Source organism: Vitis vinifera, chromosome 1 (genome assembly GCF_030704535.1).
Source record: "Vitis vinifera cultivar Pinot Noir 40024 chromosome 1, ASM3070453v1".
Lineage (NCBI taxonomy): Eukaryota > Viridiplantae > Streptophyta > Magnoliopsida > Vitales > Vitaceae > Vitis > Vitis vinifera.
In genome coordinates, this window is record NC_081805.1 from 763,547 (window position 1) to 777,376 (window position 13,830).

Here is a 13,830-nt window from a genome sequence, read left to right on the forward strand (position 1 = left end):
CTCCTTTAAAGATCTCATCTTTTGCATAGCATTTTGACATTAATATGTCTCCTTAGATCAAAAGCTAAGACTCAAGTGATTTGAAATAGACTCAACTCATCTCGATGATGAACAACATGAAGTTCATTTTAGAAATTGAGAGTTTAAGTTTGATAATTAGAGATTTGTTGAAGTGGAATTAACAAGCATCAAATCATCTCGATCAAATGAGAGGTGTAGGGACCACCCCCAAACGCACACGTGGCAACACCACAGAGCATTCCTCCATGGGACACGTGGCACGAGGCACAACAACTCTTTGTTCGGAATATCTCAGGGGGGCATACGACATCCCTAAACTCATCACCCGGACGAGTCCACTCTCTTGTCCGGACGTCTAGTCCGGACCCAGTGCTAGCGTCTTAACCAAAAACCTTAGCCTCAAAACGCAGGTCATCATTGTCTACACTGTCAGAAGCATGCTTGACGGGACTCTCCTGAGTCACTTCAGGCAACCTGTCACAGCCTACACTCCACCGCTGCAGAGCGAAAAGACAGGGATGACGACTAGTCATCCCTCCCACAATTTTTTACAGCCGTCTACAGGACAATGATGACTTTGTCACCACCTCAGCACCATCATGACGAGCCAAAAAGTCTTCCCACCATTAAAGGGGACAGAGCTTATGACACTATAAAAGGTCTCATACAATGAAAGAAGGTAAGCTTTCTTACTCAAAAAAAAAATGATAGACTAAATATCATAAAGAAGGCTAACAAAACCATCGGAGGGTGTGTCTGGACCCCCTGTCCAGACGTCTTTTGCAAATCGATTGAAGCGGGTATCATCTTCAGTTGAAAAGGCGTGTCCATCTAGCAATTACGGTGGCCCCGGTGACGCGAGACTTCAATAAGAGGGAGGAAAGATGATTATATTTTTATGATATATGTTATTCTCAAAAGCTTCTGAAAAAAGAAATTGATTTCCTCTTTCCCCTGATTCTCTTGTCTCTCACTTTGTTATATTCCCTTCTCACATACACCTCACCATTGTGATTGACTTTCTATAAATAACAACCTAATCTTTACAAATATTATAGTATGAATTATCTTTTGATTAAGACACAATTTATTAATTATCAAAGCTATATAAAATCTAAACAAATCATGACTAGACGTGTGTGCAATAAGGCATCAATATATAAGATGACTTCATAATCACTAACACAACTCTCAAGAAAAAGAGAACACATTTTCAATCACAATCACAATTTGTTATTATTTAGATATATTTGTATTGAATGAGAGAGTGAACTTTGAAGGTTTGAAGCAAAAGGGATAGAGTGTGAAGAAAGGCATGTGAGGTCCATTAGACACACGCATATAAATCCATGTAAGTTCAAACAAGCTTTGGTTAGGGCAAAAGAGAATTTGGGGAATTAGAAAGCTAAAAAACATCTGAAAAGGCCATGTGAACTTTAAGGATTTCTTAATCATTTTTGGAAACATGTGTAAACAGAAGATTCCACAGTTGTGAAAGAGGACAGACAATGAATTAAAACCACTTTATTGCAAACTAACCACTCATTGCCAGTACCCATATATTCTGCAGAAGATGGACCCACCCACTTGTTCTTCTATTCACCACTTTGCACTCTCAAATTCTCTATGGTTGATAAATGAAGGGAAAATTTGTTGGGGAGGATCTTGGAATTTAATTCATGGGGTCCTCTTGTTTCTCATGAAAATCATTTTCCAACACCCTTTTTTTTTTTTTTTTTAACTATGGCAATTAGCAATAAAAACCTTTGTATATTTTGAGGCTTTGTTTGGATTCACTTGAAAAGTGTTTTTTCTTAAGGCTTAAAAAAGAGTTTAATATAAAAACCAGCAAAACATAATTCCCTGAATTTTAGCTTATAAAAAAATAACTTTAATAAATTTTTTATAATGCCAATATTATCCTATTAAAGCATAAAACAAAAACTTTAATGGAAACATCTGCATTTGATCTTCAAACACTACTTTTTAGTGCTTAAATGCTTAAGAAACTCTTCCAAGCATAACTTATATTTCTCTTTGATTTGGAAAATAAAGAAATTAGAAGAAAATTTAATTTTTCAACGCCTGCTTATTAAGGGAAAAAAAAAATCCCATAGAAATAGAGAAGAAAAAGAAACTGATAAGAGTCAAGAAAAAGAAACTTGGGTTTCTGCTTCAAAGGATCAGACTCATTTATTATTATCCTCCATTCTTTTCCATTCTTCTTTCCATTTCTGAGAATCAGTCATTTAAGCTCATACCCTCTGCAACATCCATCTTCAATGGCTACTTCTTATTAGCACAAAAATACAAAACAAAACGAAAAGAACTCAACTTTCTTCTAGAAGAAAAAGAGTTCCTAAGCTTTGAAGGGCTTCTATATCATGGTCTCAACAATAGTCACAAGCAATTTTGAGGTCTGAAGGCCTACTACAGCCAAGTTTAAAGCATTTCAACTAGTTCTTTTAGAACAAATCTCAGTAGTACCATCTTAAAAAAGATGGAAAGATGCCCAGTTGTCAAGTGGATCAATCAGAAGAATCAACAGATATATAATTGGAAAAACCTAATTCGCAAAGAACAGAAGAACGGGCCTTAAGTAGCAGTGTACGTGGGGTTGAAGGAATGCTGTGTATATCCCAAAAGAAATCATGCAACATTATTTATGAATAATACAAAGTTGGTAACCCAAAGACAGAAAATCAAGGGAACCCAAATTTTGGGCTAGGATGGCATGTACAAAGGCAATATAATATCCCCATGGGCTCACAACAACTGACTGCACTCCCCAAAGCCATAGAACCAACTCCCTACTTTCCCTAGTTCCTCTATAAGATTCTCAATTCATATATCATAGCCTCATCCTCCCATGATTAAGTTAAAGGGGGTGGAAGGTTACCTGTAGGGCATCTTTGACGACGGGGCCGTCTAGTGGTCTTCCCCCACCCTGTTAGGCTTCTATCCTCCAGTCCCATTTCAATATTAGTAAGCTGCTGCACCAATGGACTGCACACTGTGGTAATGGCCACGTCTGTGGTAATGGCCACCTCGGTGTTGGGGCTGACCACTGACCTCCGCCTGCCCCTTGCGCCCCCATTTCTAGTGCCGTTTCTTCTAGCCAATCCTGAATGCCAAGGGTGTCCAGTGGCTCTCATCAACCCCCCAAATGTCTGAAGATCTTCTGTGACCTCGTGTCTTGAAAGAGAAGCAAGGCCAGGAAGGATGTCCCTTTGAAAGTCCCTCCTCTGCCTCCCTCTCCTAGCTTGCCCCTTTCGGGTTCGATTTGGCACTAAAGCAGTTCCAGTTTCTTCCACTTTTGAGTTTTCTGGAACTACAGGCTCAGGCAAGTATTCATCTACATTGGTCTCTATCAATTTCAATGTCATTGCCTCAAAATAATCAATTCCACCGGGTTCCTCATTATCTACATAATCTTTGCCCCTCAAAACTGAACCGAACTTGCTATCAAGATCATCTGCACAAGAAGAAATTACCTCCACAAACCAGTGGAGGGAGGAGTCCTTCAAAGGAGCTTCCGAGAGGTAGTGAGTGGGGCTCTCCAGGTCACTGCAGTTGCCAGATGATGAGATGGCAACAATTGCTTCTGCTGCTATTCTGGCAAATTCATCCAGAAGGCCATCATCTTTGTGTGGCAGTGATTGTACAGGTGAATCATGCTGCTTTCCTATAGATTCCAACCCAGAAAGAACATCTTCCTCGGTTTCAGGAACTACAGGGGCTTCCAGATCTATCTCCAAAGCAATCTTCACATTGGTGCTTGGAACAGGAGTCATTGAAGCATCATCCTCAGTTATACAAGAATTCAAATCGATGTGACTTCTAACACAGGCAACATTAGAATGTGCTCCCTTCTCTATAATCAGAACTTCTGCAGGAGTCTGCTTGCCCAAGTCAGGAACTGCAAGATCACAAGGCAAGTTAATATCAAGTGCTCTGTTTTTCCAATTATTTTCAATGTCCTGACCTTCAGATGAGTAAAGAAGGGATGCAGAGGGGGAGGTAAGCGAATAAGACTCATTGTTAGAAACATGAGGCTTCTCAAAAACAGGAAAGCCAAGAATTTTTCTATTCCTTGGGCAGTCACTTATCTCAATCTCCTTGGCCTCAACATCACAGGCATAGGCAGCTGATGTAACATTCTGAGACAGATTTTGACTAGGACCCTTTTCAGCTTTATTTTTGTCACACAACAGACTAAGAGAAGACTGAAAAAAACTTGATTCCATCTTGTCTGAACCACCACACACATTGGAGGCCTCATTCTTACAAGCTTTAGCTCTGAGCCAAGGCAGTGCTGGCATGTAGTCTTCATGCTTCTTTTCCCCATCTATGATTTCAAGACCTTGCCGGGGAACTGCATCATTGGATGAACTGTTTGAAAGCACCATATTCAAGTTCATATCTTTTGCAGACTTCACATCCATGCAATTGGAACCCTTGGAGTACTTTGCAGAACCTTCAATTAAGTGTCCAGAGACTGCACTATCACCATTAGTGCAGTTCAAATAGTCAAAGCCAATTGATGTAAAACCAATTGGTAGTTCCTTGGACCCAGATGAGGACCCATGGTAAAATCCATTTCGGTTAGCTACTTCACTTCCAAAACCAGGGTTTGACCTGGAATTGCTGTCAAGATGCCACTTGTGTCCAAAAATCCCATGACTCTGGGCTGATGACTGCAAACTCTTACTCAGGGTAGTGGGTGAAGTTAAAAACGGCTGTGTTTGAATTGACATTGACTTCTGACTGAGGCCACTGCTCATCTTTTCCCACGATGAAACTGAATGAGACCAAGACTTGGCCAAATCAGAGGAAAAGACAAATTGACATTGACTGGGCAAATGAGAAGAGACAGCCTGTTCTGCATGGTTATAATTTGAGAGACCTTGACTTTTCTCAGAGATTTCTAAACCAGACGATGTCCTTTCCCTCCACATATCTCCCTTGTTTTGATCAGTGAGAAGAAATGCTGGAGGCTCATGGGCCTTGTTAAGCATAACTTGTCCTGGCTGGGAAGGTCTAGGCAACTTTTCTGGTTGGAGACCTTGTGAATTAGATTTTGGGTTACTTTTACCGTGCCCTGTAAACAGAAATAGCATTCACATAAAATCATCAGAACTAAAAGAAACAATCCCTTCAAACATTAGTTCTTAATCTTTAAAATTGAAAGGAAAAGGGTCCTTTCCAAGAGATGGCTCACTAGATTCAAGTTGGCTCATAAATCCCTATCAACCCAGTATTTTCATTTTTATTTTTTTTGATCGGCTATTTACCCAGTTGAATATCGTAAAATCAATGTGTATGCTTGTGTTGGAAAGGAGTGAAAAGGTGAACAAGAATGTGTTTGTGCAAAACACGAGCACTGTCAGTCACAGCCTCAGAATACCAATGTCTTCCATGAAACCCAACCACGTCTCATCTTTGGGGTTAGTGAAGATCTCTTCCTTCAGTTTGAGACTTCACATCTTTGTTCTTTGAATTCTTCCTTTTTCTTTCATTTGTTTGTAACTTTAATATATAAAAGATACATATAAAACCAGTTCAGATGAAAGCACAGAATGCCTTCATCTGCAGAGACACCAAATAACAACATGCACTATATGAACTTCAAAGACTGAAACAAAATAAAAAAATAAAAAATAAATAAAATGTGGGGCAATGCAAAATTTATATGGAAACAAACTTAAGGAATATCAAGCCAACTTAATTAAGAAACCGTACCTGCTTCCAGCATATAGGGCAACCACTCCCTCCCATTTCCTTTGCTCTGCCCATATAGATTGTTCAAAGTCCCATTGTCACTTCCATGATGGGAGTTCTGTAAACTTCCCTTTGGAAAATCTAGAAACTCTGACTTGGGCTTAGCAGACAGTTCCTGATCTTGAGTTTCCCCATGGCAGGTGGGACGGCCTAGAAAATCAACAGAAGCAGGATCTTTTGCTTCTTCAGCCTGAACAGGCTCATTCAGGTCAGCCAACGCATTTGTGCTCCTTAAACAAAAATTAGATTTCGAAACATCTTCTTGTCGACAAGTCTTCCTATCACTGCCAAGAAACAGCTTTATCCCACTTTCTGGAGCAATCTTACAATTTTCATTAGGAGGATAATCATCAGGCACTTTATTGTTACCAAACTGTTCCCCTTCTTCAGTATCGATGTATTCATCAGCAGGAAGTTGAAGATTGAACATTTTTCTCCTAAGCTTTGTGGGCCTGGACTCCAGCACCTCACAATCCTTTGAACAACCTCCGTTTTGGAATTGAACAGGACCAGCTGGTGAACTGTTCCCTTTTATAAAACTCAAAGGGTGATGACTGTTCTCAGTGCCTGAAACAGATGGACTAGCACAAACAGAATTTATCAATGGGAAGCCAGGGATATGCCATTTTCGAGCTTCTTCAGATGGCATTTGAGATGATAAGGGGCTTGATGACAATGATGTCTCAACAGGTACCCTCTGCTTATGCAGTTCCTTTCTTTTAATTTCATCCATCAAGTTTCTTTGTTTTCTGTAAAGGCGGTGGAGCTCATGGACCTGGATTGACAGAAAAAGGTTCAGACAAATTCAACTGCACGAATTGAATTCCAAATGAAGGTCTTTTATCATAAAAATAAGTAAAAAGAGTATGAGTTCCCAGTCCATGGAAACAGTAAGTTGCATATCATCAAAAAAGATGAACAAAAATCAGATTTCACAATCAACATTAGAAACTTGAGGACAAATATACCTGATCTTTGAATATGGCCTCATGCTCAAGCATTGTTTGCTTTAGTACATCCTTATCATACCCAGTATATGCATCTGCAATGGCCCTTGGCAGGAACCCATTGTAATATTGCCCATTTGTCAATGTTTTATCTCCATAATAAAGGGGCCAGCCACCACTGTTAGAATCCTCATTAAGATCCCTCATGGAGTAATATCCTGGCAAATAGCTTTTACACTGCACCTTTGTTCCCATACCTGCTGATCAATGAAGAAACACCAAATGTGAAAGATAAAACATAAATCAATTAATAATTGAAAGCAATAAATGCTTACGTTTATCCATTTGAGAGCATAATACTCATGAAATAATACAGACAAGACAATCAACAAGTTCCATTTTCAGGTTTCTTGATGTAGACAAAGAAAACCCTTTTGGTTTGTTCGGCAAAAATCAAGCTTAACAATTTTGTAAGTAGTGCAAAAATACCAGGGTCAGCTCCATATCTAATTCACCCCACCCAGAACCCTGCTTCATCAGGATAGAGCTAAGTAATGGTATTTTAAACTTTCTAATGAAGACACCAATTCTCCATCACTGCATGGTTCACTCATTCTCACCTCAAGTGAAACATAAAGGATTGCACATGCCACATAGTAATAATCACCCCAGTTCATGCTTACAGCAGTGCGTCCTGTGTTTCTACATTTAGATTCGGCACCAAAAGTAAATAGTGTAACCTTTAAACATGATTACGATGGTCTGGACAAAATGGCATGGATCAACAGCTGCGATGCCTGGATCCAACTGATCTTGATGAGAAGGAGCACAGGGCAACCAGCACCAACCTCAAGCAAAGTAAGCCATAATTTTGTTCCCCCAAAAGATGAGCTGACACAATGTAGAGACTTTAAATTTACCATTTGGAATTCTAATCATCATCATGTTCATTTTCCATTAGCAGGCGTGGATCCAGAAATTTTCACATAGGGGCCCGAGAATACATACTACATTAACTCTTGAAACTATTGTTCAATATAAATTTTCCCCTTTTTCTTGTTGGGATAGGGGAACAAGATGAAGCATCCTATTGGGCCTCTTTGAAAAACTGGATTTTTGAGAAGAGAGAAGACATCTGGAAATGTCATTTGAAAGTTTTTTAAAAAAGATGCACAAATGAGAGGAAAACAGCAGAGGAAAAATCAAAGAAGCACAAAGAGTGTGAAACAGAATCAATAAAGATGCTAATAATATTGTTTGTGTCATGATCCACCTCATATTTAATTTGTCTCACCAAATTCATTACTTTATGGACTTCTATATTAATTATCCTGCGATTTCTAATTAAATATCCAATGAAGTTCTAGATTAAATATCCTACAGATTTTCCATATTCTACTGCCATTCTGATGGTTTGAACAAACAATGGAGATGAAGTGACTTGATATGTTTTATAAAGCATCAGAAAAATGTGTGTTTTGATTTTTCATAGCATTTAAGGCGAGTCTAATTCTACACATGCTCACAACCTGATTCTACACAAGCATGCACTTGCATGTGAGTGCACATTCATACAGGGTTGCACAAGATGAAACAAGTCCTTTGCATGCCTAAAATTTTTTTTTTTATCAGACTTTGCATGCCTAAAATCATTTCAAGGATTTCATAAAATGGCATTTGGCTTCAAACTTTCCTAATGACTCCCATGAAAAAACTATGCTTTCCATTGTTATGGAATAAGAAACGAAAGAATCCCATTTCCACAGGACTTCCAAACATGGGTAACTGAAACATTAGGTGAACTGGACAAAGGTGGCCAGAACACAAGAGTCAATTGCTCACCTAAATTATATTCAGCCATATGCATAATTTTTCACTTGCAAAATAATGAAAATTTTCTTTTAATAGACAAGCAAAAGATATTAAAAAAGGGGCTCACTCTATGTATCCAAGGGGTATACCAGACACACCAAGAGAGAAATAACAGAAGACACTCAACAAAAAAACAAAAAAACAAAAAACCAACTATGCACAATGTGCACTATCTATGGAATTAAACATTGGACAGTTCTCCAACCCTGAAGCTATTCTATATCATTCTCACACTCATTTAACAAAAATCCCCATCAATTTTTTATCAAGAAGCTCTTCCTCCTTCAAACTCTAGGAATCACACTCTCTCCAAATGCATCAAAACAAACAAAAGGAGATTTTTTCCATACCTTCCTCCGATGTTTGTCCAGCACTGACTCTTAACCAAACTTCATTACTTCATGAACTTCTACAATAAACAATTAAACATACTACAGGTTTCCAATTTTTTATCTCTTATAATGATCTGGACCTCCTGTGGAGATGTTTTGGTTTTTCATACCATTTAGCACAAGTCTAATGCTACAACACAAGCGTGCACATGCTTGCAAGCTTCTGATGATCTGGACAACTTGTGAAGTTGAAATGACTGCATATGTTTTGCAAAGTATCAGGAAAGTGCCTGTTTTGAGTTTTCATTGCATTTAAGACAAGTCTAATTCTACATGCATGTGATCTAATTCCACACGAGAGAACGCACATCTGTGCACGTGCATGTTCAAGATGAGCCAAGTTCCTTGCATGCATAAAATCATATCAAGGATTTCATAAAATCACATTAGGCTTGAAGTTTCCATAGCAAATCCTATACAAAAAGATGTCCTAAAATGACATTTGGGTTTAAGTTTTCATAATAACTCCAGTACAAGAAGCTATGCCTTCAATCATTATTGGAAAAAGAAAAGAAAGACTCCATTTCCATTGGACACCTAAACATGCTGTAATTGACCAAAACAAAAAGAGAGACTCAATAGCTTACCCAAAACTATATTCAGACATGTATAACTTTTCACATCCAAACAAAATAAATTCCTCTCACTCTGCATCCAGTCAGACACCAATTCTGAAAATCTGAGTGCTAACTTTATTTTTGAGAACCAGACAATGAAAATTCTTAACTGCTAACAATGGTTTTGTAGTGATTCTAGCAATCACCTATAATCTGTCCACTTAGTAAAAAAGTGGGTCCACTTATTGAGACTAAAATGTGTTGAATTTATTGAGATAATCAAGGATGTAACAGGAAATTGTTTCCTATCATTCTTCCCATCCAAAAATTCAATCCAACTATGGTAGCTAAGTTTACTTGGATTTGGTCTAGTTTCCTACAAACACAAGCATACTTAATTCACACATATGGCCCCTCCACATGGCACTTATTATGCTGTCCATCACTTTTTTCCCAAGTTGAACTCTATTTTTTAAGAAAAAAAGTTAATATCTTTACAAAACTACACTCACTTCCCATTCACTATCCATTTCTTCCCTTCTCCCTTATCTAAACCTTAGTTTAACCTCACACATTTCCTCCATAATGAGGTGCTGTAAACCCCTCAAACAGTTGAAAGTCGATGGTAAGAAACCTGCATCGGGCTCTGTAATTTCAGGGTAGGTACTTGCTGGTCTTTTATTTTAAAAGATCAATAGATGCTTATCATAGATCCTTGACTTAATATTGAGAAACCTACATAAATCTTACCTGCATTGTATATGGAAATCAGCATCCTTATTACCCCTCTATCATCTTTTAAAAGTACCTAGATTGTAATGGAAATAGTCAAATAATCTAAATATAAAACTTAAAGCCAAATTTCTGGTACACTATGAATGTACAATTAAAATAACTACGCTGACAGACCCAAAGTAAGGAGTTACATTACCAAAACAACAGAAACAGTAAACGCTAGCAGCATCCTCAAGTTCTAGAATAACAATGATCCTCACCACTAAATCAAGTTCACCATAAAATGCCACTAAGTAAACAAACATCCCCGTTTAGAATTGACGGGGGGAAGTTGCCAGCAACGCAAGGAACAATTCCATATACACATATGGACCAGAACAGTCTAAAGGGTTAAGTAGATAGCCTTCTAAAATAACTAAGATACAAGGCACACAGAGTCAAGATATGATGCAACCCACAGCATTGGAAAAAATAAAAAATAAAAACAAACAAATGCTTGTATATCCTTTCCCATATTTCAGATAACTTTTACATGGCCACAGCGCACTCATCCATCTGGGTTCATGCTGAAAAGCTCTCAGGTATGCAACAAAGTAAACAATAAAAAGGCAATTGGGTTTGCTGAGTACAATGCATATTATGCATTTGACCGAAGCAGCATCAATTGGCATTGTCAAAGCCTCCATGAACCCTAAAAGAAATGAACTCATTTAACCAGTTTCTTTGCTTCATCATAAGAGAGAATGAATTCAACATCAGGAAATTGTTTGTTAAGAATTAAAATTGATGCAATTGGTAGAATACATAAAAATTGGGATCAGAACACAACCAATCTATCATCATAAAATTGATAAAGAGCCGTTGGTTCAAATAACTAAGAAGCAAACTCTTCCTATCTTAAACAAAACTCCCTCAGACACAGAACACACTAAGAAACCCATAACAGAAAAGGAAAGTTCTTTTCTTTTTTACTTTTTCTCCTCCAGTTCTCAAGAAGAAAATTTTAAATTTGAAACAAAAGCTTAAAGCACAGATCCCACATAGAAAGAACAATCTAAACTAGAATAAAAGGAATGCAAATCTCAACAACAGAACCTACCATACCTAAAAATTAGAATCACCCATCAAAGCCAAACACCCATCAAACCCATCACCAGGGAAAAGAATAATAAAACAAATGCAAACACCCAATTACCCAAAGCCATCAAACCCAACAATCAATCACACCCAAAAACACAAACTTGGAAACAAAACTCAAAATCATCGTAGAACCATCACAAACCCATCACACCCACGAATCTAATTCACCAAAAAAGTAGGGAAAAAAAGAAAAGAAAAGAAAAGAAAATTTACCTCAGACCCACATCTTCTTATCACCTCTCCTTCAAGAATCCCCACAGATTCAATCATTGAACCCGCAGAACCCCATGTCCCATCATCAAAATTCAGAGCCACATCCCTCTCCCTCCCACTGACCCAACAAAATTACAAAACAACTACCAACACTACATCACAAAAACAACAACATCAACCAAGTGGGTGTCCTTGTACCACCATTGAAGGAGCTTAGATCGTCATCAGGTAGAAGAAGATTTGCAGATTTCGATCTGCTGGGCCACTCTCCTCTGATACAAACAATAGAGCTTCTAGAGAGAGAAAGAAAGAGAGAGATCCCAGATAAGAAATCTTCACACAAACAAACGACCTTCTAAGAACAGTGACATGAAATTTGTCAACATCCGGTCTCTTTTTATTCTCTGCTTTTTCTTCACTTCTCTCTCTATATGTGTGAGTTTCCTTTCCCCATTTATAATTATTATAATATTTCTTCATTTCTTGGATTTTTGAGGAAATCAAAAGAAATGGGCATTTCTAGATTCTCTCCACCTTCCTTGCTTTTGGTACAGATATTAAAAAAAAAACCTACATCATATCATTATTTTTTTATTTTTCTTCAACAACACAGCAATCTTCTCAACCTAGTTGTTAATGTCCAATTACATTATTTTATTTGGACATAATTGGATTGAATTTTCCATTTGAGGAGTGTTTATTTGGGTTGTAAGTGGGGACAACATTGGGTCCATTCATACTGTGACAAGGATGAGGTTTCCTGAGACTTTAGGTTTAGGGTTTGGTGGTGAATGCCCTTCTCTTTTGGATCTATTTACAATAAAGTTAACAACTTTTTATTATTCTTAAAATATTTTTCCCAACTTTTGTCTTAATATCAATTAAATAAATCAAACGTATTTTATTTTATTAATTTTTAAAAAAATATTAAAATTTGAATACTATGCAAAAATCTAAAAATTTAAAGAGGAATAAAATTAAGGATGATAAATATATTTTACCTTTTTTTTCCTTTCATTTCCATTTTTATGATTCATTCATGACTCAATCTTAATTAGAAATTATGAATCATTATTTGTAAATATTCAAATTTGAAGACTTTCTATTAAAACCTTATGTGGCAATCTAAGTTGTGCTAAGGTGAAAATTATAATTAAAGATGAGGATGGAATTATGGTTATAACAACTTAGTTCTTAGTGTTTTTTGAGAATTAATTGTCAAAAAAATATCAAATCAAATTAAATTTTAATGACATGATTTAAATTGCTAGATATGAAAAATGAGACAAAATTAACTGTTTTTAATTAAATATGAAGTGAAAATCCAAACACAATATTTAAGGCTATTGAGATAAATCTCAAATCTGAATTTTATACTTTTGGACTTGATTTATCTATATTTATTATTTAAAAAAAAAACAGACCTACTTTATTTCCTTAAAAGTGAAATAAAAATCATATTTTATTTAATTAAAAATTTTCTTATCGTTAATAAAAGGTCTTTAAAATATAATTACTAGATATAGAATTAATTATATACAAGAATTCCCTTTATTTTTACTCCTTTTATTATTAATCAAAAGGTTAAAACTTAATCAAGAGTCTATTTAGTAATTATTTTCAAAAATAAAATTTTAAAAATATTATTTGATTTAAAAAAAAAAAACTCTATTTGAAAATTTATTTGTTGTTAATACTTTAAAATATGTTTTAAAAATTAAAAAAAATCATATCTAGTTTTTTATTTTTAATTATTTTAATATAATTATTTCTTAAAATAATCCTTAGAAAAATAATATAAAACAATTAAAATATATTATATGAAAACAACATATATTTTTTTTTAACAATATAAAATATTTTTTGATTGTAAAACTTATTTTTTGTGTTATTTGTTTTGGAGAATTAAAAACCTGCTCTAAAAACCAATCCCAAATAAACCCTAAATATCTTTTTATATTTTTTATTTTTTGGAATAAGAAAGATAAATTTTAAAGTAGAATAATCCATAAAAAAAATGAATAAATAAATTCTTGAGATAATAAATAGTTTTAAAAAAATTTAAAATTTGAACTAGTACAAATTTTTTGAAAATTAATATTTTTTTAATATAGTTTCATAAGAAAAGTTACTATTATTTTATTTTAAAAAATAGAAAATAAAAAATATATC

The 13,830-nt window shown here is 35.8% G+C and overlaps 1 protein-coding gene across 5 annotated transcripts; it reads right to left on the reverse strand.

Annotated features, from left to right (window-relative positions):
- Window positions 1–2,656: 2,656 nt before the first annotated feature.
- Window positions 2,657–12,329, reverse strand: LOC104879181 (uncharacterized). 5 transcript variants are annotated; one of them, XM_010651102.3, is made up of 5 exons: window positions 11,659–12,329; window positions 10,321–10,378; window positions 6,771–7,006; window positions 5,764–6,577; window positions 2,657–5,122 (listed from the first exon to the last, which is right to left on the reverse strand). In XM_010651102.3, the coding sequence occupies exons 1-5, from the start codon at window positions 11,713–11,715 to the stop codon at window positions 2,895–2,897; spliced, it is 3,393 nt and encodes a 1,130-aa protein (XP_010649404.1). In that variant the 5' UTR covers window positions 11,716–12,329; the 3' UTR covers window positions 2,657–2,894. The 5 variants fall into 5 exon arrangements, with proteins under 5 accessions (XP_010649404.1, XP_010649398.1, XP_010649412.1 ...); XM_010651096.3 differs by having other exon boundaries at window positions 6,771–7,009; XM_010651110.3 differs by lacking the exon at window positions 10,321–10,378 and having other exon boundaries at window positions 6,771–7,009; window positions 11,659–12,327.
- Between the last annotated feature and the right edge of the window lie 1,501 nt (window positions 12,330–13,830).

Bases quoted from the DNA above. Each gene is read 5' to 3' on its own strand.
- LOC104879181 (XM_010651096.3), bottom strand. From the start codon at position 11,715: ATGATTGAATCTGTGGGGATTCTTGAAGGAGAGGTGATAAGAAGATGT. The intron at 10,379-11,658 runs GTAAATTTTCTT...ATTACAATCTAG, and splicing joins TAAGAAGATGTGGGTCTGAG to GTACTTTTAAAAGATGATAG. The intron at 6,578-6,770 runs GTATATTTGTCC...CTGTCAATCCAG, and splicing joins AGGCCATATTCAAAGATCAG to GTCCATGAGCTCCACCGCCT.